At 44.0% G+C, this 27,660-nt stretch overlaps 2 protein-coding genes across 2 annotated transcripts; one reads left to right on the top strand and one right to left on the bottom strand.

Annotated features, from left to right (window-relative positions):
• abhd11 (abhydrolase domain containing 11) lies at nucleotides 1–16,206 on the top strand. The gene is made up of 6 exons (XM_020470935.2): nucleotides 1–246; nucleotides 2,286–2,421; nucleotides 3,311–3,484; nucleotides 5,358–5,528; nucleotides 8,912–9,093; nucleotides 9,395–16,206. Exons 1-6 carry the CDS (start codon nucleotides 119–121, stop codon nucleotides 9,528–9,530), a joined length of 927 nt encoding a protein of 308 aa, XP_020326524.1. The 5' UTR covers nucleotides 1–118; the 3' UTR covers nucleotides 9,531–16,206.
• bicdl2l (bicaudal-D-related protein 2-like) lies at nucleotides 13,321–27,660 on the bottom strand. Its single transcript, XM_031809633.1, has 6 exons — nucleotides 26,937–27,660; nucleotides 26,251–26,370; nucleotides 21,911–22,069; nucleotides 19,180–19,271; nucleotides 18,913–19,033; nucleotides 13,321–16,871 (listed from the first exon to the last, which is right to left on the bottom strand). Exons 1-6 carry the CDS (start codon nucleotides 27,498–27,500, stop codon nucleotides 16,578–16,580), a joined length of 1,350 nt encoding a protein of 449 aa, XP_031665493.1. The 5' UTR covers nucleotides 27,501–27,660; the 3' UTR covers nucleotides 13,321–16,577.

Below are 27,660 nucleotides of genomic sequence, written 5' to 3'. Positions count from 1 at the left end.
ACTACTCATTCTCTTCTAATGTCAGTCAGAGAATGATTTTCTCTGCTCCGAAATCTGCAGAATAGAAAGCGTATGTTGTCGGTCAGCCTGGAAGAAAATTCAACGAGCCTACCTTGTCATGAGTGTTTTCTGTCGCTTACTCTCGAGAGGACTTCTCTGCGGACGGGCAACATGTCGGTTTGTAACCGGACAGCAGGATTTCAGCGGTGGCGTGCTGCGGATGACTCGGGCGGTTGGCTCGACCAGGTAACGTTAAATGCCCTCTACTTGCTACAGTCCAGGCTAATAAATTGACAGTGAGTTCACATTCTAGCTAGCTATCTTCTTTAGCTACATAGCGTTCATGTAAATGCACCGAATAACAACATTATAGGAGAAATTGGTTATCATCGATCTTTATTTGTGTATGTTTGTGTTATTTAGGGTTAGCTAGGGTATTTTATTTAGATGGATAGCTAATGGTAGTTAGCTAACTAACGTTAGCAGTACACTTGGTTGTGGACTAAATGAATATATTTCTACATTTTCTGTTGTATGACAAGCAATGTGTGCCCATCCGATGTTGCTTGCATGTATTGTGTGTTGTCAAATCTATAGCCCAATATTTTACTAGCATTTTATCTAGCTAGCTAACCAGCTAGGCCAGCATTCCAACAATGACCCCGGCCCTACTCAGTGTTTGTTTAACTGTCCTAGGTTAGCAATGTAACGTTATGGTAAATCAGTTACATCGTTGAATGAGAATATCATGTTGACACAGTCACTTACTTATTTTGTTTACTACATTTCTTAGCCGAATTCATTACCAAGGATACGTTAACAATTCATTAACGTCATTGTCTCTTTCCTCTGTTGCACCCCTGTGAAGATAATAAAATAACTATCAAATACACGACATGACCGAAAGTATGTGGACATCTGCTCGTCAAACATCACATTCCAAAATCATGGGCATTAATATGGAGTTGATCCCTCCCTTTGCTGCTATAATAATATATAATATCCACTCTTCTGGGAAGGCTTTCCACAAGATGTTTGGGACTTTCTTCCATTCAGCCACAAAAGTATTAGTGAGGTAGGACCCCGACGTTGCTCGCAGTCAGCATTCCAATTCATCCCTAAGGTGTTCGATGGGGTTGAGGTCAGAGCTCTGTGCAGGCCAGTCAAGTTCTTCCACACCGATCTTGACAAACCATTTCTGTATGGACCTCGCTTTGTGCACGGGAGCATTGTCATGCTAAAACAGGAAAGGGCCTTCCCCAAACTGTTGCCACAAAGTTGAAGCACCCAATCGTCTAGAATGTCATTGTGTGCTGTAGCGTCAAGATTTCCCTTCACTGGAACTAAGGGGCTTAGTCCGAATCATGAAATACAGCCCAAGTCCATTATTCCTCCTCCGCCAAACTTTACAGTTGGCTCTATGTATTGGGGCAGGTAGCGTTCTCCTGACAACCGCCAAACTCAGATTCATACATCGGCCTGCCAGATAATGATGCGTGATTTGTCACATGAAATGCTTACTTACAAGCCAACAGTGCAGTTCAAGAAGAGTTAAGAAAATATTTACCAAATAAACTAAAGTAAAAATAATAAAGAGTAACACAATAAAATAACAATAATGAGGCTATATACAGGGGGTAACGAGTCAATGTGCAGGGGTACAGGTTTGTCGAGGTAATTTGTACATTAAGCCAGAGAACGCGTTTCCACTGCTCCAGAGTCCAATGGCGGCGAGCTTTACACCACTCCAGCCGACGCTTGGCATTGTGTATGGTGATCTTAGGCTTCTGTGCAGCTGCTCGGCCATGGAAACCCATTTGATGAAGCTCCCGAGGAACAGTTATTGTGCTGCATTGCTTCGAGGCAGTTTGGAACTTGGTAGTGAGTGTTGCAGCCGAGGACAGACGAGCTATGCGCTTCAGGACTAGACAGTCCCGTTCTGTGAGCTTGTGTGGCCTACCACTAGACATTTCCACTTCACAATAACAGCGCTTAGTTGACCAGGGCAGAAATTTGACGAACTGACTTGTTGGAAAGGTGGCATCCTATGACAGTGCCACATTGATAGTCTTTGAGCTCTTCAGTAAATTCATTCTACTGCAAATATTTCTCTATGGAGATTGCATGGCTGTGTGCTCGATTTTATACACCTGTCAGCAACTGGTATTGCTGAAGTAGCCGAATCCACTAATTTTGAAAGCATTTACATCAAATCAAATCAAATTTACATACTTTTTTTTGTGTATGTGAACTTTAACAATGTGTTATTCTATTGTCTGTTGCAGCCCTGTGAACCTAACCTATGACGTGTTTGACGGGACAGGGGACGGCACCCCCCTGGTGTTCCTCCATGGGCTGTTTGGCAGCAAGTCCAACTTCCACTCTATAGCCAAGTCCCTGGTGCAGAGGACAGGCCGAAAGGTAACGCATAGTCTCACAAGGCAGACAACAGTTTCAGAAATATTACATGGGCGGCAGGTAGCCAGGTGGTTAAGAGCGTTGTGCAGGTAACCGAAAGGATGCTAGTTCGAATCCCAGAGGCGACTAGGTGTAAAAATTGGTCAATGTGCTGTTGAGCAAGGCACTTAACTCTTATTGCTCCTCTATGTAAATGTACAATTATTTGCCACAAAGAGCAATGCGTGTTCATGTTAGACTGTAAATCCAGGATGGCTAACACATGAGGTGGGGGGATACACTAGGCTGTGTATGCCTTGGTCTCAACATATCTTTCTCTCTAAACAACTGGGTAAATAATACATTCTATACACTAAATTCTTATTTATCTGAAGCCATACTGATAAGGCTCAGTTATTCTCTCACATACAGCCAGTTATGCACAACTCGGGTCTTCGAGGGTGGCTGTTTTATTCATGCTTTCTATTTGTTGAGGGTTGTGAAACCAGATATGTCTTACAATCAGTGACCGTAATGCAGTTAAGTGCCAGTGAGAAATGAATACCAGCAGGATTATGCCCTGTACCCTCCTCCCACCCTACTCTCCCTCTCCTCCCACCCTACTCTCCCTCTACGCCCACCCTACTCTCCCTCTCCTCTCACCCTACTCTCCCTCTCCTCTCACCCTACTCTCCCTCTCCTCTCACCCTACTCTCCCTCTCCTCTCACCCTACTCTCCCTCTCCTCTCACCCCAATGAATCCCTACTGTCCTTCCTTTCAATGAGTGATCACGAAGGACTGAACTGTAGTCTTCTATCTAGCCTATAGCCCTGTGCCTTCCCTCTTCTCCTCCCCTCCATCTCCCTCCTCTCCACCCCTCCCTAGTGTCCTAACTGTCCTTTGTCCAGTCAGGTGCTGACGGTCGACGCCCGTAACCACGGTACCAGCACACACAGCACCGATCTGACCTATGAGGCGATGACCAATGACTTGACGCACTTGCTTGCCCAGCTGCACATCGGGAAGTGCGTCCTGATTGGCCACAGCATGGGGGGCAAGGTCGCCATGACTACAGCCCTGTCGCAGGTGAACAAACGAACGACCCCGGAACATCAATATAAATCCTTACTACACTGTGGTCTCTGTGCCGCTTGAAGCTGCACTAATTACATTAGAAACCTGCAATGATTACTGCTGCACTGTACCATGGGAAAGTGACTGCCCATCTCGCCTTACTTCCTTACAGTCACCAAACTTTTTTTTTTTTTTTTCGGAAAGTATTCAGACCCCTTTTTTTATGTTACAGCCTTATTCCTCATCAATCTACACACGGTACCTCATACTGACAAAGCAAAAATAAATTTCCGAAAATCTTTTTTTTTTAATGCAAAAAAAATGAAATACACATTTACATAAATATTCAGATGCTTTACTCAGTTCGCTGAAGCAACTTTGGCAGTGATATAAAGTCTTGAGTTTCTTGGGTATAACACTACAAGCTTGGCTCACCTGTATTTGGGGAGTTTCTCCCGTTCTTCTCTGCACATCCTCTCAAGCTCTGTCAGGTTGGATGGGGAGTGTCGCTACACAACTATTTTCAGGTCTCTCCAGAGATGTTCGATCGGGTTCAAATCCGGGCTCTGGCTGGGCCACACAAGGACATTCAGAGACTTGTTCCGAAGCCACTCCTGCGTTCTCTTAGAAGATGACCTTTCTGAGGTCCTGAGCACTTTGGAGCAGGTTTCATCAAGGATCTCTTTGTACTTTGCTCCGTTCATCTTTCGATCCTGACTAGTCTCCCAGTCCCTGCCGCTGAAAAACAACTTCACAGCATGATGCTGCCACCACCATGCTTCACCATGGGGATGGTGCCATGTTTCCTCCAGACGTGACGCTTGGCATTCAGGCTAAAGAGTTACATTTTGGTTTCATCAGACCAGAGAATCTTGTTTCTCATGGTCAGTCCTTTTAGGTGCCTTTTGGCAAACTCCAAGCGGGCTATCATGTGCCTTTTACTGAAGAGTGGCTTCCGTCTGGCCACTCTACCATAAAGGCTTGATTGGTGGAGTGCTGCAGAGATGTTTTGTCCTTCTGGAAGTTTCTCCCATCTCCACGGAGGAATTCTGGAGCTCTGTCAGTGATAATCAGGTTTTTGGTCACCTCCCTGACGAAGGCCCTTCTCCCCTGATTGCTCCGTTTGGCCGGGCAGCCAGCACTAGGAAGAGTTTTGGTGATTCAAAACCTCTTCCATTTAAGAATTATGGAGGCCACTGTTTTCTTGGGAACCTTCAATGCTGCAGAAATGTTTTGGTACCTTTCCCCAGATCTGTCTCGGCGCTCTATGGACAATTCCTTCAACCTCATGGCTTGGTTTTTGCACTGTCACCTGTGGGACTTTTAAATAGACAGGTGTGTACCTTTCTAAATCATATTGAATCAAGTTGTAGATGTATATCTCAAGGATGATCAATGGAAACAGGATGCACCTGAAATCAATTTTGAGTCTCATAGCAATGGGTCTAAATACTTATGTAAATAAGGTATTTCTGTTTGATTTAAGTTTGCAAAAATGTCTAAACCTGTTTTCGTTTTGTCATTATGGGGTGTTGATTGTGGAAACACGATCAGTTTTAGAGTAAGGCTATAACGTAACAATGTTGGGAAAAAGTCTGTATGAATACTCTCCAAATTCACTGTATACGGTATATAATGATATTCACATTCGTGGGTTAATTTACTTCTACACTACGCCTCTTAAGAATTAAGAAGAGTTTAGAAACTGAAGTGGTCACACTTTCCCATTGTATAGAGGGGGCAGATTTTATTTTTATTTTTTCCAGTTCTCATTTCCTCTGCTCTTCTACCTCTTCTCTCTCCCTCCTTCTACCTGTCTCTTCATCGTTCTACCCCTCCTGTCAATCACCCCCTTCTCCTTCCTTTCCTCATATCTCACCGGTAGCCTGGCCTGGTGGAGAGGTTGGTGGTGGTGGACATCAGTCCAGCCCAGACCACCACCCGTACCAACTTCCACTCCTACATCCAGGCCATGAAGGATGTGAAGATCTCTAGCGACATCCCTCGCTCGACCGCCCGCCGCATGGCCGAGGACCAGCTACGCAAACTGGTCAAGGTTAGGGCAAGCTCCTCACTGGCGATCACTACTGTTATTACCACCAGGGTTCACACTACTGTTATTAACATCAGAGCTGTGTTCGAATACCCATACTGTATACTACATACTTAATGACTATATATTATTAGTTCATTTTAGTATATTGTAAACTTATCCTTTCAGTTGAGCGTACTAGCGCTACGCCTGTCTACCAAATCAAATCAAATTTATTTATATAGCCCTTCGTACATCAGCTGATATCTCGAAGTGCTGTACAGAAACCCAGCCTAAAACCCCAAACAGCAAGCAATGCAGGTGTAGAGGTACCTGATGTTGATTGTTATGAAACCTCTTGCTAGCTTGTGTAGCTAGTAATATATTACTCTAACATCTTATGACTTTGGGTGTGTTTGTTAATTCAATCTGGAGTGCCAGCGTGCGCTCTGGGCGTTTGTAAATTCAGAGAGTTTTGTTCTCTGAGCGTTCAGAGCGCACACTGGACAATCTGGCCGAGGAGTAGGGTTGATCCCAGCTTTCTGGCACAATCAGACTCGAGTGCTCTGAAATCGGAGTAGATAGCCGGAGTGAATTTACGAATGCACTGAATTAACAATGTCCATTGAACGCACAACAGCTATCCCGCTTAGCTAAGAATGACGTGAATAATCAAGTCGATAAATGTTGGATAGTTAGCATGTTGTTAATATGCTTGCAAGTTCGTATTAGTAGCCAACTAACATTAGGTAGCAAGCTAACATATGGTACATACTGCTGTAATATGTTATGCGGTCTGTAAAGGACAGTGTAGCTAACAAATTGTCAGTCAACATAATTTGGAATGTATTTAAGAAGTTATTACTTTACTAAATTGCTCAACATTTTCTTAACATTGGTTGTAATTGGTTAAAGCAATGAATTTGTATCTGCTCTCATTGAACTTGGGCTGCATATTTTCCGCCATTTTCTTCAAATCTGAAAAGGTTTGTGAAGCCACGCCCATTTTCGGAAGAATTGCATTATGCGCCCTAAAAGCACGGAAATAGTGTCCACTGCTTGTATACTTAGTATTTTGGCGAATGTAGTACGACATCCGGGAACTTTTGGCATACTAACTATATCCATACTATGACCAATAAGCATAGTACATACAGTTGAAGTCGGACGTTTACATACACTTAGGTTGGAGTCATTAAAACTCAGGTTGGAGTCATTTAAAACTCATTTTCAACCACTCCACAATTGTCTTGTTAACAAACTATAGTTTTGGCAAGTCAGTTAGGACATCTACTTTGCATGACACAAGTCATTTTTCCAATAATTGTTTACAGACAGATTATTTCACTTATAATTCACTATATCACAATTCCAGTGGGTCAGAAGTTTACATACGCTAAGTTGACTGTGCCTTTAAACAGCTTGGAAAATTCCAGAACATGATGTTGTGACTTTAGAAGCTTCTTATAGGCTATTTGAGTCAATTGGACGTGTACCTGTGGATGTATATGAAGGCCTACCTTCAAACTCAATGCCTCTTTGCTTGACATCATGGGAAAATCAAAAGTCAGCCAACTCCCCAGAAAAAAAATTGTAGACCTCCACGCGTCTGGTTCATTCTTGGGAGCAATTTCCAAACGCCTGAAGGTACCAAGCGTACTGTTTGTACAGATGAACAAGTAAACACCATGGGACCACAGCCGCCATACCGCTCAGGAAGGAGACGCGTTCTGTATCCTAGAGATTAACGTACTTTGGTGCAAAAAGTGCAAATCAATCCCAGAACAACAGCAAAGGACCTTGTGAAGATGCTGGAGGAAACGGGTACAAAAGTATCTATATCCACATTAAAACGAGTCCTATATCGACATACCTGAAAGGCCGCTCATCAAGGAAGAAGCCATTGCTCCAAAACCACCATTAAAAAAAGCCAGACTACGGTTTGCAACTGCACATGGGGACAAAGACTGTACTTTTTGGAGAAATGTCCTCTGGTCTGATGATACAAAAGTAGAACTGTTTGGCCATAATGTTATGTTTGGAGGAGAAAGGGCAAGGCTTGCAAGCTGAAGAACACCATCCCAACGCTGAAGCACGGGGGTGGCAGCAGCATGTTGTGGGGGTGCTTTGCTGCAGGAGGGACTGGTGCACTTCACAGAATAGATGGCATCATGAGGGAGGGAAATGATGTGGATATATTGAAGCAGCATCTCTAGACATCAGTCTAGTCTAGTCAGAAGTTTAAGCTTGATCATAAATGGGTCTTCCAAATGGACAATGACCTAAAGCATACTTCCCAAATTGTAGCAAAATTGCTTAAGGACAACAAAGTCAAGGTACTGGAGTGGCCATCACAAATCTCTAACTTCAATCCTATAGAGAATTTGTGGGCAGAACTGAAAAAGTGTGCGAGCAAGGATGTCTACAAACCTGACTCTGTTAGACCAGCTCTGTCAGGAGGAATGGAAGGCTACCTGACACGTTTGACCCAATTTAAACAATTTAAAGGCAATGCTACCAAATACTAATTGAGTGCATGTAAACTTCTGACCCACTGGGAATCTAATGAAATAAATAAAAGCTGAAATAAATCATTCTCTCTCCTATTATTGACATTTCACATTCTTAAAATAAAGTGATGATCCTAACTGACCTAAAATATCGCATTTTTACTAGGTTTAAATGTCAGGAATTGTGAAAAACTGAGTTTAAATGTATTTGGCTAAGGTGTATGTAAACTTCTGACTTCAACTGTATGTGACAGTAGAGTAGTGGCCTGAGGGAACACAATGTGTTATGAAATGTAGTGTCTGGTAATATTTTAAGTTGTGTATATAACTACCTTATGTTAATGGGACCCATAAGGCAGCAGCTAATGGGGATCCTTAATAAATACAAGTATTACTGCTAATACCACCCAGGGTTCACACTACCTGTCACTATCATCTCACTACAACTGTAGCAACCCAATCGTCTGACAGCTGAAAGGCTATGTAATTGAACATACAACTACTGTAATGACGTAGCGAATGTAAAACATAATACCATTTTATTGCCCAAATGCAATTCCAGTAAATTATGCAAATGAACCTATAGACCGATCAGCATGACCAGTTAAATCGGTTAGCTGCCAAAAATACATTTAACTGTTAACATCCCTGGTCTTTGGAGACTGAATGAATGAATGCATTGTGAAACCAAATGGATATAAAGCAGTCTTCAATTGGTTGTTGACTAATCCCCAAGCACCATCTAAAGGGCTTTGGAATTGAGTAAAAAGCATTATTATATATTGTAATTGCAGCCCATTGAAATGCCTTTTCTTTTGAAACCAAAGAGAAGGCATTTCGAGGACACAACCCAGTGATAGTTTGTTTAGTAATGGTGTTGTTCCTTCCTGTGTTCAGGAGCGCTCAGTGCGCCAGTTCCTGCTGACCAACCTGGTGGAGCAGAACGGACACTACGCCTGGAGAGTCAATCTGGACGCCATTGCCGCACACCTTGATGACATTATGAGCTTCCCTACCTTCGAAACCACATACGAGGGCCCCACCCTCTTCCTGGGCGGAGCCAGTTCTGCCTACATCAGGTATAAGATGTCATCTGTTATACAGTTTTTAATAGCTGTCATTGGTGTAAGACTGTTTTGTATTATTTCTATGATTTGGTTTGGTGTCTTCTGTTTCCCTACTTTGACTCTTCTCTCTTCCATCTTTTGTCTCTCGCCCTCCTTTCTCGCTCTGCTGCTCTCTCGCTCTGCTGCTCTCTCGCTCTGCTGCTCTCTCGCTCGCTCTGCTCACTCATGCCCTCCTCGCTCTGCTCTCTCCCTCCTTTCTCGCCCTCCGCTCTCTCCCTCCTCTCTCTTGCTCTGCTCTCTCTCTCTCTCTCAGTTCTGAGGACTATCCAGAGATCCAGCGGTTGTTCCCATGTGCAGACATCCAGTACATCCCAGACGCCAGCCACTGGATCCACGCAGACAAACCCCTGGACTTCATCAGCTCCATCAGCTCCTTCCTGCAGCCCTAACCTACCCTGCTCCAACCCTCTCCACCCTCCACCACCTAATTACTAATCCTATCCTGCTCCAACCCTCTCCACCACCTAATTACTAATCCTACCCTGCTCCAACCCTCTCCACCCACCACCACCTAATTACTAATCCTACCCTGCTCCACCCTCCACCACCTAATTACTAATCCTACCCTGCTCCACCCTCCACCACCTAATTACTAAACCTACCCCGTTCCACCCTCCACCACCTAATTACTAATCCTACCCTGCTCCAGCCCTGTCCACCCTCCACCACCTAATTACTAATCCTACCCTGCTCCAACCACCACCACCACCTAATTACTAATCCTACCCCTCTCCAACCACCACCACCTAATTACTAATCCTACCCTGCTCCAACCCTTTCCACCCACCACCACCTAATTACTAATCCTACCCCTCTCCAACCACCACCACCTAATTACTAATCCTACCCTGCTCCAACCACCACCACCTAATTACTAATCCTACCCTGCTCCAACCACCACCACCTAATTACTAATCCTACCCCTCTCCAACCACCACCACCTAATTACTAATCCTACCCTGCTCCAACCCTCTCCACCACCTAATTACTAATCCTACCCTGCTCCAACCCTCTCCAACCACCACCACCTAATTACTAATCCTACCCTGCTCCAACCCTCTCCAACCACCACCACCTAATTACTAATCCTACCCTGCTCCAACCCTCTCCACCTAATTACTAATCCTACCCTGCTCCAACCCTCTCCACCCTCCACCACCTAATTACAGGACAACCGCTGGCCTTTAACATTATTCACACTAATACGGCACAGCACAAAGCCACTGTTATCCAATGGTGGAAAAGAACACGCTCCAAAGGGCATGCTGTGTTGCGAAGGCTCTGAGGGCGTCGGTCACTGCTGTTGCCTGCACTCGTCAAAGTTCAAATAATTGTTTGACCTTTCCAACGTATGTGCGTGGTGTTCTCGCTCTGAGCAAAACGCCTTGTGCGAATAATGTGAAAGGCCTGTTAGGCTCTGCCCACTCACACTGGGGTCCACCTCTTAAAACAGCCAGTAGGTAGAGCTTCAAACCAGAGGAGGCACAGCCATCTTAGTAGACAATGCTAATATTGCTAACCCTGGACCAAACTCACTCTTTCTTTCCATGCTGTTTATCTTGCGATTTAAAGGAGCTGTATGGAAAATGCCCTTAATTTATCTATAGTAATAGTGGAATGACAGTGTTTCATCATATTTTGTTCCCCAAAAAAGGTTATTGGGCTCACAAAAAATTGCATTCTAATGGTGCCGCCTTCTGATTGGTCAATAAAAGACGGACCATCTCTTGTGAAATTGACAACGAGTTACATATAGCTCCTTTAACCGCCATATTGTAATCAAGGATTTGTGTAAATCCTGTATTACCGTACTTAATAGATATGTAAATATTAAGAAAAGTAGATAGTTGGGTAGTAAGAGGTTGAGATTATATTTAAAGTAGATAGATTGACAGTTTGTTTTTAAATGAGGGAGTGTTTTTAGGTATGAGTTACTAATCCAAAGATCCTCTCGTCATTGTTGCACAGTACCATTCTACTCTAATCAGGTTGATGTAAATCAGCATTGAAGAAAGGCTTTGAGCCAGGTCTTATATAGTCTAGTCTGGACATGTTCTGTATGTATGTGGCTACGTCTCAAATGGCACCCTGTATCCCATATAGTGCACTAGTTTAAAGATGCACTATTCGGAAACTGCTGTACCATTTCCTGGTTGCAAAAATTCTAATAGCTTGCCTAATGTCAGTTTGTAACAAACAGGAAAGTATAGTGTGGAGAATCATTGTACCATCTAAACTGCTGTGAAATAATCCATAACCTAAAATATAGTATTTTTTTAGCTGTTTGAAACTGGTGTTCAAATCTGAAAGTAAAAGATGTAAAAATATAACTTAATCACGGGAAGCATAGAAATAGCGCACATAGAACAGATCTACCACTTCTTAGACTTGCTTTCAATGAAAATGACAGATCTATAACTTAAATGTTTATGTGAATTTGGTCAGATCGCCCAAAAATGTACATATTGCAGCTTTAAAAGCAGTGCACTATGTAGGGAATAGGGTGTCATAACAGCCTTAATATAAGTGCACTATGTAGTCCAGGGATGTCAAACTCATTCCACTGAGTGCCTAGTGTCTGCAGGTTAAGACCTAGACAACCAGGTGAGTTCCTTACTAATTAATGACCTTAATTCATCAATCAAGTACAAGGGAGGAGTGGCCCTCTGTGGAACGAGTTTGACACGTGTGACGTAGTGCAACAAGGAAATAGGGTGTCTAATTTGAGACAATGCCTGAGATACATCGCAGTTCTAACCCTACAGTATGGGGAATATGGTGTGATCTCTAAAGCAGCCAGACTGTGTCTCTGGGATGGGTAGTCTAGAGGGGTGATTCAGCAGGGAGCTTGGCAGAACAGAAATATAATCTCGTTCTGTGGTTGGAACCCTGGTTGATAATGCTGGCCGAGAAGTGAAGCCTGGCCTAAAGACGAGCCAAGCGGAGAGAATGTAAAGCACAGCTAAAGCATTATTTACAAAGCATCTCGGAGTAGGAGTACTGATCTAGGATCAGTGTGCCCCTGTTTTTGCCTGATGTTCGCTACATACTTCAGTCTGACTGCCATCATTAACCAGGCATGCTTCCATCCAACCTTTTTTTTGAATGAGATTTATAGTACGTGTCGGATAAAAAAAATGCCACGATAGCCTTGATGGAAAAAGCTAATTGGTCAGTGAACTTTCCAAATGTCTAGCGTATTTTGTTTAGTCTACAAGGTGGGATCTTTTTGTCGTAAAATGTATTATGCGAGAACTGGGGGTCCTTCCATTACGACTCGGGAAAGCATGCAGTTTATTAGGCTTCATATGAAATAAGTTATGAGGAACTTCACATGGTGGTGAAAGTGCAAGGGGATTAGCTTGATGCTGCTTTCCAATAAATATTGAGGGTCTTATTCTAGTGACATGATGATCGATGTTTGGCTGCCATTTGACAAATAAAAATGATCTTTCTCTTTAGTCCATAATAATTGAATCATTCAGAACCGGTCGATTTTCAAGGCATTCCTCGTCGATCACCAAACATTTCTGTAGAAAATCCACGTTAAAGGCTGGGATAAAGGCTTGCGCTCCTTTTAAATTCATGTTGTGCTTTTGGCGAGAGGTGCGCTTGATTTGAGAAGCCCTGCGCACCGGGTAAGCAAAGTGTTCCCCATTTTTAACCATTTCAGTTGTCTGAAAAGTTCAACTGGGGGGACTGGGAGATCTGTGGCTAAATCGAATGCGCCTACTTGGGTGGCCAATCTGATATATCAAATCACAGTGCCTAAGGAGCTTCAACGACCCCAGGCCATAGCAAAGTTTGATACTAGCCCAACTTAGATGTAATAACTTGTAAAACCATGACCACAGAGAGGCTGTCAAAGAATACAGCAAAGAGCCGCTCTTTTTTAGGAGCGAGTTCATGTTAAAAATATGTATTCAACACTATGCTCTGCTCTGCCTTGCAAGTGCTACACCAACTGATCTATTTTGTAATCAAATCTCAAGTTTTTAAATATTGCCAGGCCAGGCATATAGCCAATATGCTGTGTTAATATATTAGGCCTACTGCACAAACCTCATTCTTACAGGACTGCTTTTATTGGGTTAATGTTACATTTTCTTAAGTCATGCTTAAAAAATAATAATAATCCTGAGCGGTATCTCGTGTTGCATTTTGACTGCGAAAGTGATCTTGACTCAAAGGTTGGTGACCACTGATCTGAGCTGTTGACTTTTTGGATTAGGTTGGAGTAGGGTAGTGGCCACATTCGCTATATAACGCAAAAACAATGTGTGACAAAACCATCAGTAGGCCTGGAGTTGAAAGTGCCATGGAAACCCATTTAACTTTTTTATTGGGTATATGTGAATCCACAAAAGGTATTTTTATGTGCACTACGTCATCACGCACGGCCTTTTATCCACAACAAGTCCATTTGATGGAAACTCATCTCTGCAGATTTTTTAAATATTCACGTGAAAATCTGTCGCCAATTGGATGGAAACCTAGCTATTGAAGTCGTTTGCGGTGATGTCAAAGAGGGGTGTTGTACAAAACAAAGTAATCAGAGATTGGCTCATCTCTTAACTAATCAAACCTCTGCTTTAACAGTGTGTGTGTGTTCTGGCTCTGGCCCAACCCATCTGTTTCTGGGACCAATCAGAATGGTTAGAATGGTTTTCTGTTCTAGAAATTGTTGTGGAAGTACTCAAATTTAGACTCATTGCGGAGAAGCAATTAACAATTAACAGCCGTGGGTGTGGTGTAGCGTTTGGCTGGAGCAAGGTGCTTGGGTAGCCAGGCATGTGTGTGTATGTATGTATGTATGTATATATATATATATATCAGCACTCCTAATCCTACAATGCTTTATGAATACAGGCCCTAATTGTTTTATATTAGAAGTCTGGACTAAAGACGGGACCTCTCAAGCAAAGGGAATGTAAAGTACAACTGCAGCGCTGAACCATAGATTAGGGTGCTGATCTAGGATCAGTTTTCCCTTTTTAGATCATAGTGAATAACGTATGAACAAAGGATGAACCTGATCCTAGATGAGCACTCATGAATAAGTGCTCTGGTTCTGTCTGAACTGACATGTGGATTTAGCACCTGATGTCAGTGAAGGAACATCTACGGCTCCCCAGAGAGATCGGGGCTGTTGTGTTGCTGTGTGCAATCGCTTTTATACATGGTGTGTTTTGTGTGCGGTATGTTACTAAGCCTGTGGGAATTAGCCAGAAAGGAGGACAAAGTTGTAAAATGATTGTTACCGAATGGAATAAGACATTAAGTGAAAGCACACAGTGTAGCCTAGTGTTAAAGCTGTTTTTTTTTTTTTTGGTATCTTATCCTCAGCTGGGGAAAAAAGGTGTTGCAATTGATGCAAACGCTTAGTAAATCTGACCTGTAGTCTTTGGAATTAATTTCACTATTTTTTTTGTCGTACTACTAGATTACATGTAGTGTTACACATGTAACACGTAACACACCTTTTTTATAGTGTGATGTCATTCAGATAGCTATTTAGCTATCTTTCTATGCCATTTAAGCGCTAATAAAGCTATATCTTTCCAGGTACTGTATTATCTCCTGTATCTCCCAGGTTAGACTCTACAGCGGAGGGGGTCCTACTCTGGTCTTGGGGAATCTACTGGACCTGCAGGGTTTTGTTCCAGCCCTACACTAACACACTCTGGAGATCCCTAGGACAGTGGGTCCTGACTCCCAACACTAACACCTTATTCAACTAATCAAGTTCCAGACAGAAGACCATGAATAGTTGATTACGTGAAACTGGTGTGTTTAGTGCAGGGTTAGAACAAAAGCCTTCACTCTCTCGGGCTGGAGTTGGAAAACCCAATGCTCTACACTACACTCTGGGTAATATTCTCTACTCTTCTGTGTTGTGAGTGGGCATTTTGTAAACAATTAACTGTGTACTCTGTTTGTGATAATCTACTAGCGTCTGTTTCAATGGTCATTTATTCAAGTATATGAATCTCTTTGACTCTGTAGACGAAGGCTGCATTTACACAGGCAGCCCAATTCTGATATGTCGTTTGACCAATCAGATGTTTCGCAAATTATTGGGCAAAAGATCAGAATTGGCCTGCCATGTTTTAGTGTTCATGGGTATGTCAGATATGCTGCAAAAAATCTAACTCATATTGTCCTTAATCTTATCAGATTTCCTCTACTGTTGTCGGGTTTGTTCTTCAGTGAAATGTTTTGGTGCTTGTGTGTCTGGGGAAAAGTACAATCAGTGATACTGCAGCTCAGTCTGTGTGTTTGTGCCTCTGAGGCTTTTTTTTGTTTTCATCTCTTTTTCATCTCTGTAAAATTTGTAACAAGTTTTCCGCAGTTATCCAGCAGCTCTGAGACTGGTCTCCGTGTTGCCAGTTATATTTTATCACAGTAACTCATAGCCCCAAAAGGGTCCTAGTGTGTTTATAATTTTTGTAGTTGAAAGTATTTTGATCAGTTGAAAGTTAAACAAAAAGTGTACTCCATTGGATGCCAGGTTTGAATAACTAAAGATATCAGAATGGTTCGTGTTGAACTAGCTTACCCTTGTTTTAACTCAAATAGTTGTAATTGAGTAGCTAGGCAATCCCCTACCAATCATACTCAGACCCCAGGGTTCATATTGGCTTTCTGTTGGTCAAGAATGTGTCTAGGGGAAAGATTTACAGATATTGAACCTGGGTTGATGGGGTTTGCACTTTTGGGACTATTCCATTAACACTGTACAAGCTCAATCAAGCGCACACCTAAAGTATTTGAAATAAAACCAATACTAATTGAACCAATTTAACCCAGGTATGAGGTGAAATGTTTAATTTATTTATGTTCATGTTGAAATTGACAAACCGTAATTTAGTCTATTTTACTATGAGCATGCCTTTTCATCCTCTCGTTCAGTTGTCGATAGGCCTATGCATTTTAACTTTGCCACAGTAATGTTCATTCAATGTCAAAAAATGTTATGTAGATGTGAGATACATTGGGTGAATAATTGAGAAATATTTAATGATGTATTACTGATGTATATTAAAATTGAAGGAGAAAAAAAAACAAATGTCTTGTCTTCCTGTCTCATACCAGTTAGTCTGCACTTGGTAAATTGTGATATCCTTGGGACATTGTGGCGGTTTTATCCCTAATTTTTAGCTGTGTACTTGTATCCTCGACTAGAATAAATAGCACGCTCAGCATTTGGAAGGACGTTTCAATTACTTTAATCAAAGACACGCGTTATAGTTAAATTAATGATTACAGTTGGAGAGACTCTACAACCCAAATGTACTATGAATGTTTTCCTCAAGTAGAGAATTATTCTTATTGTGAATGTGTGTAATCCATGTATCTCTCCCAGTAGGAATCAACAGTTTGAAAAATGTATAAAGTAGTATAAAGTAGCAATGATTTGTCCCTCTCATGTTGTATTATAAGTCTATGGTATGAAACCCCTCCAGTCTGCTACTCGACGACCGCGACACCGGTAACGCCTGCGCTGCATCCTGGTCACCATGACGACCCGTCTTCCCCCTCTTCAGCCTGTCCCTCCAGGTAACAGGGGTGCGTTGTAGGGCAGGAGAGGGGGCAGGGGTGGAGGCTGGCCTCTGGTGTGGGGGTTCTTTAGTTCTCCTCAGCAGCCCCAGACGGGAGGGTTTCCTCTGGGCTTGTTCTGCTTCCTGCTGGCTCTGGAGCTGCTGCTGCAGGATCCTCTGGATGTCGTCCTGACACACGGAAATACATTTGACATATTTATTGACTAATGGTAAAAAAACTGACTATTGATCATTTCTCATTATGGCAGTTGTATTTATGTTTATATTTTACCTTTAATAATACCTACGTCATCAAGATATGTGTGCAACAAAAGATAAACATTCACACTGCTACCAATTCTGTCAAATCGTCTACGCATACATTCGATAAATCCAACGTACCATTGGAAATGAATGCACTTCCGGTGTACGAAAATACAATGACGCTATCGGTGTGATCGAGGCTTAGACACCAAACTTGGTACACATTCTGACCAGTGATGTAATGGTAAAAAAAAAAAAATGTGTGTGAACTCACTAATGCTCAGTGACTTTCAAAGTGGCACTGTCATAGGATGCCACCTTTCAGTTCATAAAATTGCTGCCCCGGTCAACTGTAAGTGCTGTTATTGTGAAGTGGAAACTTCTAGGAGCAACAACAGATCAGCCACGAAGTGGTAGGCCACACAAGCTCACAGAACGGGACTGCTGAAGTGAGTAAAAATTGTCTGTCCTCAGTTGCAACACTCACTACCAAGTTCCAAACTGCCTATGGAAGCAACGTCAGCACAATAACTGTTCTTCAGGAGCGTCATGAAATCGGTTTCTTTGTTTATTTCTCTCCAATTTCGTGATTACGAACTTGTCTCATCACTGCAACTCCCCAACGGGCTTGGCAGAGGCAAATGTCGAGTCATGCGTTCTCCGAAACATTACCCGCCAAACCACGCTTCTTAACACGCTCACTTAACCCGGAAGCCAGCTGCACCAATGTGTGAAACACCTTTCAAATTACGACAGAAGTCAGCCTGCAGACGCCCAGCCCGCCACAAGGAGTCACTAGAGTGCGATGAGTCAAGTAAAGCCTCCCCTGCCAAACTCTCCCCTAACCCAGATGATGCTGGGCCAATTGTGTGTCGCCCTATGGGACTCCCGGTCACAGCCTGGGATCGAACCCCAGGCTGTTGTGACGCCCCAAAACTGAGCCACTCGGGAGGCCATAAATGGATTTCTATGGCCGAGCAGCCACACACAAGCCTAAGATCACCATGCGCAATGCCAAGTGTCGGTTGGAGTGATGTCAAGCTAGCCGCCATTGGACTCTAGAGCGATGAATCACACTTCACCAACTGGCAATTCGACAGACGAATCTGGGTTTGGCAGATGCCAGGAGAACGTTACCTGCCCAAATGTATAGTGCCAACTAAAGTTTGGTGGAGGAGGAATAATGGTCTGGGGCTGTTTTTCATGGTTCGGGCTAGGTCCCTTAGTTCCAGTGAAGGGAAATCTTAATGCTACAGCATACAATGACATTCTAGATGATTCTATGATTCCAACATTGTGGCAACAGTTTGGGGAAGGCTCTTTCCTGTTTCAGCATCACAATGATTGTGCACAAAGTGAGGTCCAAACAGATATGGTTTGTCGAGATTGGTGTCGAAGAACTTGACTGGCCTGCACAGAGCCTTGAACTCAACCCTATCGATCACCTTAGGGATGAATTGGAATGCCAACTGCAAGCCAGGCCTAATCGCCCAACATCAAAGCCTGACCTCACTAATGCTCTTGTGGCTGAATGGAAGCAAGTCCCTGCTGCAATGATCCGAAGACTGGAGGCCGTCATACCAGTAAAGGGGGGACCATCTCTATATTAATGCCCATGATTTTGGAATGAGATGTTCGACGAGCAGGTGTCCACATACTTTTGGTCACTTTAGTGTATGTCATGTCATATTGCACCATTAGAGGAAGTTGGTCCCTCACCACCAGATGGCCCCAGGCTCTATTACTCCATTATCATGCTAGGATACCAGCTGGTGACGTACCGGCTGGATGCATTATACCGTGTGTGTTAACCCATGGGTAATTTGCCATTGTCCCTCATTAGTGAGAGCTTGTTTTCCACTGTAACCTAACCCCAGCTGAGCCCATATGTTGCTACTGTATGTCTCAGACATATCAATTTTTCTGACTCGCTCTCTCTTTCTCTCCTCCCACCATCTTTTAGTACCTTCCAGGCCTCTAGTTCCAGTGAGAGCTCCAGTCGTTTCTGCACAGCCTCCAACAGCTGGTTGTTCAGTAACATCATCTCTGTCTTACTGCGGAGAAGCTCTGCCTCCATGGCCTTCTTCCTGTTCAACAGGAAGGGGAAAAAAAACTAAACAAAACATCAATGTGTCATTTTTCTACAAGAACAATGCAGTTCCCTCTTAGAGGAGGCATTGACACTTATCTTTGCTGTGAATGTGTGTGTGTGTGTGTGTGTGTGTACACGCACTTGTCCATGGCATCGTCTCTGTCCCGTAGTGCCTGTTGTAGAACAGCACTGTCATCCATACCATTCCCTTTTTTAACCCAGAACTGGGAGTCCTGGGGAAAACAAGAGAGAGTGGTTGGGAGAAAAAAGGTTGTTTTATATTCACACAGTTATGGAATACATTGACATAAAAGGGTGTTTCTTACTATTGATGACATCAGTTCTTCTGCTAGTTGGAATAAAATCTTTGCTGATGTATTCTAACCTTCCGTGTACGTGGTGATGCATTACGCCTGGGAGTCATGTGGTGATGCATTACGCCTGGGAGTCATGGTGATGCATTACGCCTGGGAGTCATGTGGTGATGCATTACGCCTGGGTGTCATGTGGTGATGCATTATGCCTGGGAGTCATGTGGTGATGCATTACGCCTGGGAGTCATGTGGTGATGCATTACGCCTGGGAGTCATGTGGTGATGCATTACGCCTGGGAGTCATGGTGATGCATTACACCTGGGAGTCATGTGGTGATGCATTACGCCTGGGAGTCATGTGGTGATGCATTACGCCTGGGAGTCATGTGGTGATGCATTACGCCTGGGAGTCATGTGGTGATGCATTACGCCTGGGAGTCGTGGTGATGCATTACGCCTGGGAGTCATGTGGTGATGCATTATGCCTGGGTGTCATGTGGTGATGCATTACGCCTGGGAGTCATGTGGTGATGCATTACGCCTGGGTGTCATGTGGTGATGCATTACGCCTGGGAGTCATGGTGATGCATTACGCCTGGGAGTCATGGTGATGCATTACGCCTGGGAGTCATGGTGATGCATTACGCCTGGGAGTCATGTGGTGATGCATTACGCCTGGGAGTCATGGTGATGCATTACGCCTGGGAGTCATGTGGTGATGCATTACGCCTGGGTGTCATGTGGTGATGCATTACGCCTGGGAGTCATGGTGATGCATTACGCCTGGGAGTCATGTGGTGATGCATTATGCCTGGGTGTCATGTGGTGATGCATTACGCCTGGGAGTCATGGTGATGCATTACGCCTGGGAGTCATGTGGTGATGCATTATGCCTGGGTGTCATGTGGTGATGCATTACGCCTGGGAGTCATGTGGTGATGCATTACGCCTGGGAGTCATGTGGTGATGCATTATGCCTGGGTGTCATGTGGTGATGCATTACGCCTGGGAGTCATGTGGTGATGCATTACGCCTGGGAGTCATGTGGTGATGCATTACGCCTGGGAGTCATGTGGTGATGCATTACGCCTGGGAGTCATGTGGTGATGCATTACGCCTGGGAGTCATGGTGATGCATTACGCCTGGGAGTCATGTGGTGATGCATTACGCCTGGGAGTCATGTGGTGATGCATTACGCCTGGGAGTCATGTGGTGATGCATTACGCCTGGGAGTCATGTGGTGATGCATTACGCCTGGGAGTCATGTGGTGATGCATTACGCCTGGGTGTCATGTGGTGATGCATTATGCCTGGGTGTCATGTGGTGATGCATTATGCCTGGGTGTCATGTGGTGATGCATTATGCCTGGGTGTCATGTGGTGATGCATTACGCCTGGGAGTCATGCGGTGATGCATTACGCCTGGGAGTCATGTGGTGATGCATTACGCCTGGGAGTCATGTGGTGATGCATTACGCCTGGGAGTCATGTGGTGATGCATTACGCCTGGGAGTCATGTGGTGATGCATTACACCTGGGAGTCATGTGGTGATGCATTACACCTGGGAGTCATGTGGTGATGCATTACGCCTGGGAGTCACGTGGTGATGCATTACGCCTGGGAGTCACGTGGTGATGCATTACGCCTGGGAGTCACGTGGTGATGCATTACGCCTGGGAGTCATGGTGATGCATTACGCCTGGGAGTCATGTGGTGATGCATTACGCCTGGGAGTCATGGTGATGCATTACGCCTGGGAGTCATGGTGATGCATTACACCTGGGAGTCATGTGGTGATGCATTACGCCTGGGAGTCACGTGGTGATGCATTACGCCTGGGAGTCACGTGGTGATGCATTACGCCTGGGAGTCACGTGGTGATGCATTACGCCTGGGTGTCATGTGGTGATGCATTATGCCTGGGTGTCATGTGGTGATGCATTACGCCTGGGTGTCATGTGGTGATGCATTATGCCTGGGTGTCATGTGGTGATGCATTACGCCTGGGTGTCATGTGGTGATGCATTATGCCTGGGTGTCATGTGGTGATGCATTACGCCTGGGTGTCATGCGGTGATGCATTACGCCTGGGAGTCATGCGGTGATGCATTACGCCTGGGAGTCATGTGGTGATGCATTATGCCTGGGAGCTATTTAAATGCCACAGAGTAATTAAAATTCCATTGAAACAAGGTTGAGCTAACTGAACCCATCAGGTCACATACCTGAACTGAACCAGTCTGGGCTCACCTGAGGGGCGGTGTCTCACCTGAAATTAACTGTTAGCCTCTGAGCTACTGTTGGATAGGCACAGATTTACTAATCTTTGTATTCTATTGGTTTGCCTGTGGGGGTGGGATCTAAGCTCACCTAAGAGGTGTGAGTGCAAGCCTGGGTCACATTCACTAAAAACTGAGGAACTAAATGCATCCTTGAGGACCCTGGCCTAACTTGTGCTGTGTGGCTGAGAGCTAGTTTAGGTTCACCTGTGCTGTGTGGCTGAGAGCTAGTTTAGGTTCACCTGTGCTGTGTGGCTGAGAGCTAGTTTAGGTTCACCTGTGCTGTGTGGCTGAGAGCTAGTTTGCGTGCGACGTTCTGCAGCAGGACCAGCGCTGTATCCAGACTGTTCTCCTGAACAGATGGTTCTACTGTGCTGGACTCTGCTTCTGTCAGAGGAAGCAACAACCTCAGAACGGACTGAACCTCCTCTGTAACCTAGAGAGAGAAACAGTCAAGGCATTCATGCAGAAGAATAGCTCCTGACTTTTATAACTTCTTGTTTGTTAAGATCACAATGAAAATGTGCTACAAAATATAAGTAATCAAATTATACAACTGAAGATCGAGGACAAGATTGACAGAGTGAGTTAGATTTTTTTTAAATCTTAATCGTGCTAGCTAGCTAAATCCAAATTTGTCAGTTAGTTTACTAGGAAGTTAATCCCTGGAATATGGGGAATTTTTCTTAAATTCACAAAAAAAAAAGTTAGCTTATAACATGGAATCTTTTTTTGTGGATACACAAGGCAATTCTAAGTCTTGTGGCATATTTTGGTTAAACTATCCTCAATCTAATGGAATTGCAACCCTCTGCATGCACAGTGCATTCTTCCATCACATGTACAGCTGATACCACCTGGCCATGCTGCTGCTCCAGTTTCAACTTCCACCTGACTGTGCTGCTGCTCCAGTTTCAACTGTTCTGCCTTATTATTATTCGACCATGCTGGTCATTTATGAACATTTGAACATCTTGGCCATGTTCTGTTATAATCTCCACCCGGCACAGCCAGAAGAGGACTGGCCACCCCACATAGCCTGGTTCCTCTCTAGGTTTCTTCCTAGGTTTTGGCCTTTCTAGGGAGTTTTTCCTAGCCACTGTGCTTCTACACCTGCATTGCTTGCTGTTTGGGGTTTTAGGCTGGGTTTCTGTACATCACTTTGAGATATCAGCTGATGTACGAAGGGCTATATAAATACATTTGATTTGATTTGATTTGATACTCAAGATCTTGCACACTAATGAGATGCTACAGAGCCCACACTACTACACTGTCTGAGCCAAAGACTACATTCTTTCTGGTAAGTTGATTACAATCCTGGATGGGGTGAATATTTTATGACATACATTATTTTTTGTTAATTAGTGAATAGTAGCCTACAGCAAAGTGTGTTTAAATAATTTCTAACTTAACAATTTCTGCTAGTTAGTTTTTGCTACCATGTGGGTTTTCGCTTGCTTGAGCCTGCTAACTGAGTGTTAATTCACCTGTTTCCATACATGTTTCATTTATCTTACAAAGAAGTTGTTTAATCTAACTGCTTAACTATTCATCTGTACATGGAATTGTATTTGTTGTTTTTTTACTCTTTTTTTCTAATCGTTACAGGGAAATGCCACAGGCACCATCTGATGTGTGGAGACTGCAGCTAATGTAGTAGTTAAAGCTGTGTACATTTGCAAACACTGTGCCAAATCATATGTGAAGAATGCAACAAAGATGCAGAATCATCTGGCCAAGTGCATAAAGTTCCCTCAGCGCTCACAACAAGCAACCTCTGACAAAATTCCCTCTACATCCATTCGAGGTGAAAATGATGAATCAGACACCACAAACAAGGGACAACAGACACACCGGTCTCTACATTGCAGATGAGCTGAAGGCAGTCATCAATTACCTTGGACCACAGAAGGTATTTGCACTGGTGAGACAATGCTCCGAACATGAAGACTGTTTGGTCTAAAGTGGAGGAGTCCTACCCTCACATCACACCCATTGGCTGTGCTGCTCATGCATTGAATCTGCTCCTCAAGGACACCATGGCACCGAAAACAATGGATCATCCAGGAGGATCCTCTTGATGGGAGAGCCAAGGAAAGAGAGCCAAGGAAATGGTTAGGTATGTGAAGGGTCATCAAGTTATAGCAGCAATCTATCTCACTAAGCAAAGTGAGAAGATTAAGAGCACCACATTGAAGCTGCCCAGCAACACCCATTGGGGTTGTGTTGTCATCATGTTTGACAGTCTCCTGTAGGAATCTCTCGAAGAAATGGCCATATCAGTCTGCAGATATGGACAGCCCCATCAATAGGCTCCTCCTGGATGATGTATTTTGGGGGAGGGTGGTAAGCAGCCTGAAACTCCTGAAACCTAAAGCAGTAGCCATTGCACGGGTTGAGGGAGACAATGCCATCTCGTCTGATGTTCAGACTCTGCTTGCAGATGTAAGAGAAGAAATCCATACTTCCCTGCCCACTGTTGCTCCAAGCAGAAGAAACTGCAATTCTGAAATACATCAAAGAGCGTGAAGACTTCTGCCTGAAGCCCATACACGCCACAGCGTACCCCAAGTATGCTGGCAAGAGCATCCTGTCTGGAGCAGAGATCAACAAAGCCTATGGACACTACTGTGTCTCACCACCTTGGTCTGGATAAGAGCAAGATTTTTGTCAGTCAGGGATGGAGATGCAATATGGCAGTCGTGCCAACATCTCATCAGCCACCTGGTGGAAGGGACTTTGTGGATCTGAGGCTCTTTCCCCTGTTGCCTCCATCTTCCAAATCCCACCAACATCAGCCGCCTCAGAGCGCAACTGGTCCTTGTTTGGGAACACACACAGCAAAACATGCAACAGGCTGACCAATACAAGGGTTGAAAAATTGGTGGCCATCCAGGCAATTTTTATTATTTTTGAGCCTGACAACGAGCCATCCTCAACAAGGTTGGAAAGTGACCATGAAGATGAGGCCTCAGTCTGATGTTCAAGAGGTGGACATTGAGGTCCAGGAAGAAGACATAGAAGCCTGAGAAGAAGACAGCCAAAGCTTTAGTTTAAAACTGTTTAATTTGAACCTGAGTGTAGGTTACTTCCCTGACGTCAGGAACCAAGAACTCATAACCCCAATCTTTAAGAATGGAGACAAATTTGACCCGAACAATTAGAGGTATTTGTTTGAACAGTAACATGGGGAAGGTTTTCTGTAGTATTATAAATGTAAGAGTTCTATACTTCCTTAATAAGCACAATGTCTTGACTAAAAGTCCAATTGGATATCTACCAAAAACATCTCATGACATGACAATTAAATCCTTGGCAATAAATGGAGCATCAGAATTGTCAAGAAATAATTTAACCAGGGGCCTGGCCTTTGCCAGGGTTGCAATCTCAGCCCTGCGCTCTTGGCCACTATTCTATAAAAATCCTCAGCCCCGTTGTTGGTCTCCACAATACAGAGGTTAAATACCTGCTCTTCGCAGATGACCTGTGCCTGCTGAAACCCACAGCACATCAACTAGAGCAGTACTGCCAGACCTGGGCCTTGGCAGTAAATCCCCAAAACACTAAAACAATGATTTTCCAGAGAAGATCTCGATTGGTACAAAATATACAGAGTACTGCACACACAACAATTACTTAGGTTTCAAAATAAGCTCAACTGGACACCTAAATGAGTCAGTGAAAACACTAAAAAACGAATCCAAATAGAAATACCTCGTCTAGTTTCGCTAAAACTAATTGAATGTATCATTGAATCAATTGTACTTTATGGCAGCGAGGTGTGGAGTCCACTTGCAAAACAAGATTTCACTCAATGGGGCAAACACCTACAGTACATGTCCAGAGGAAAACTACAACAATGCATGCAGGGCAGAATTAGGCCAATATCCACTAATAATAACTCAAAAAAGAGAAATGAAGGTTTGAAAACATCTAAAATATAGTGACCCCTTCAAATAATTTACCAAGCCCTGCAATGCCAGAAAATATTTCCCTCATCCAGCTGGTCCTGGGGCTGAGTTCACAAATCGGTTCTACTAATACACTGAAGCCTCAGGACCAGAACATCCAATCAATCAGAATAAACCAAATGACACATCAAAACAAAAACTACATTACCTATTGGGAAAAACAAGCACAAAGCAAAATCCTGTGCTATCTGGCTCTAAATTGACAGTACACCATTAAAAACTATTTGACCACGGTTACTGATTAAAACCTTAGAAAAACTTTGAAAAAGTACAGGATCAGTGAGCACAGCCTCCATATAGAGGAAAGGCTGTGCAACCACTTGTACGACAGCAGAACCCGAGGCAGAGCTTTATTTCCTGAGGGAGGGGGTGAGAGAAGGATGGATGGAGGGAGGGAGGGGAAAGAGTTCAACATAAACACAGACTTCTAAAGGTGACGTGCTTCACAGAAACAGAAAGGATTCACTCCCGTTAGCCTACTTCCAGAACCTCCATTCAAGCCCTGTTGTCATGTTATTCTTGTTATTCAGCCTTTATACATCACACTGATCTTGTTTCTGTATGTTTCAACAATTGCATGACCTTTGAAATTACCTGTCAAATTTATGGTTATGCTTGACTGTATTTGAAGTGTGTGTGTTACCTTCTCCCTGTGTTGGATCCATCCCGGTTCGTCTCTGTTCTCCTGTAGTTTGTCCACCTGAGCCTTCAGCCTCAGACTGCGTCTCACTGACAGCGCCACCTCCCGACGCACTTCCTTCAACTACACACAAGCACGTTTGCGGTAAAGAAGCATGTTTAACAAATTCCTACAGGTGTTGCTGAATTTCCTCTTCCCTTCAACTAGACACACACCAACAGTGTTACATGCAAAACACACACACCACCCGAGGCACTACATTTAACCATGCGCACACATACACAACCTTCAGCTAAGAATAAATGGTGTCATGAAAAACTCAGGCACAGTGGTAAACGGTGCTAATCCAGATTCCTGGAAGATGAGACACAGCAGAGACAAATCCTGTTGTACTGGATACGCATGCGACAGCTCATATTACACACGCACACAGATACACCAGGTCCCTAACTGATAAGAGCCCAACGAGCGACAACAATATTCCCTTCAGCCACAAATCAAACCTGTCTCTATGAGCTGATAACATTCTATAGCAGAGTATGACACATTTGTACTGAACGAGGTGAAAGATCTGTTCTGGTCCAAGATCTTTGAAAACCATAACAAGTACTGCGTCAAATTATATTCAATATAATTTCTTGACCGCACAGCACACACATTTGATTTTTGTCCGGCCCTCACTCTCTCACCGTGTCGGACACTGGTCCTAATGTTCTGCGTCTGCCGAGCTGTTGTCCACTCCTGATGAGGTCCGGTAAGATTCCGTCTACGTAGCTCCGTCTGAAAGGGCTCTTATCCTCACTGACCTCATCAGAACCATCTCCCTCACTGACCATGGTCAAAACACCTGGATCGCCATTCTCTATGGCCAAACTCTCCTTGACCACGGTCAGCTCACCAGAACCATCAGGACCAACATCTTCTGCGGTCAAAGATTGCATCAAGCAGGTACTGGTCATGGTCAACAGATCATGACAGTTGTCCCCCTCTTCGGTCAGCGAAGTCAACCTTTCTGTGACCACATCCTCCTTCTCTGGGTCATCCTCTGGTTCTGTCGTGGTCGAGCTTGAATCATCCTGTGTTTGTATTTCATCTCTCAGTATTGTAGACCGTGTGGTTGAACTGCCACTGACAATGCCAGGCAGCTGGTGTCCATCTTCCAGGGTGTGCAGGGAGTAGCAGAGTTGTTCCATGGCAGTAAACTGTGGTCTCAGTCTCTCGTTCAGGATGGAGAAAGGCACAGGGTCTCCCATGGCATAATAGAGGGGTCACAACCACCAAACACCAAACCGACAACAGGAGAGTTCGAGAGAAAGAATTGAAGAGAGGAGCTCACAATCTCACTGGGACAAAAACAATGACTGGCAGTGAGAAGAGGGTATGACAGTGAGAGAAAAAGAGAGAGCGAGAAGG

Source organism: Oncorhynchus kisutch, linkage group LG29 (assembly GCF_002021735.2).
Source record: "Oncorhynchus kisutch isolate 150728-3 linkage group LG29, Okis_V2, whole genome shotgun sequence".
Taxonomy (NCBI): Eukaryota; Metazoa; Chordata; class Actinopteri; order Salmoniformes; family Salmonidae; genus Oncorhynchus; species Oncorhynchus kisutch.
The sequence above is the reverse complement of the archived record's forward strand: the minus strand, read 5'-3'. Positions and strand labels throughout refer to the sequence as shown.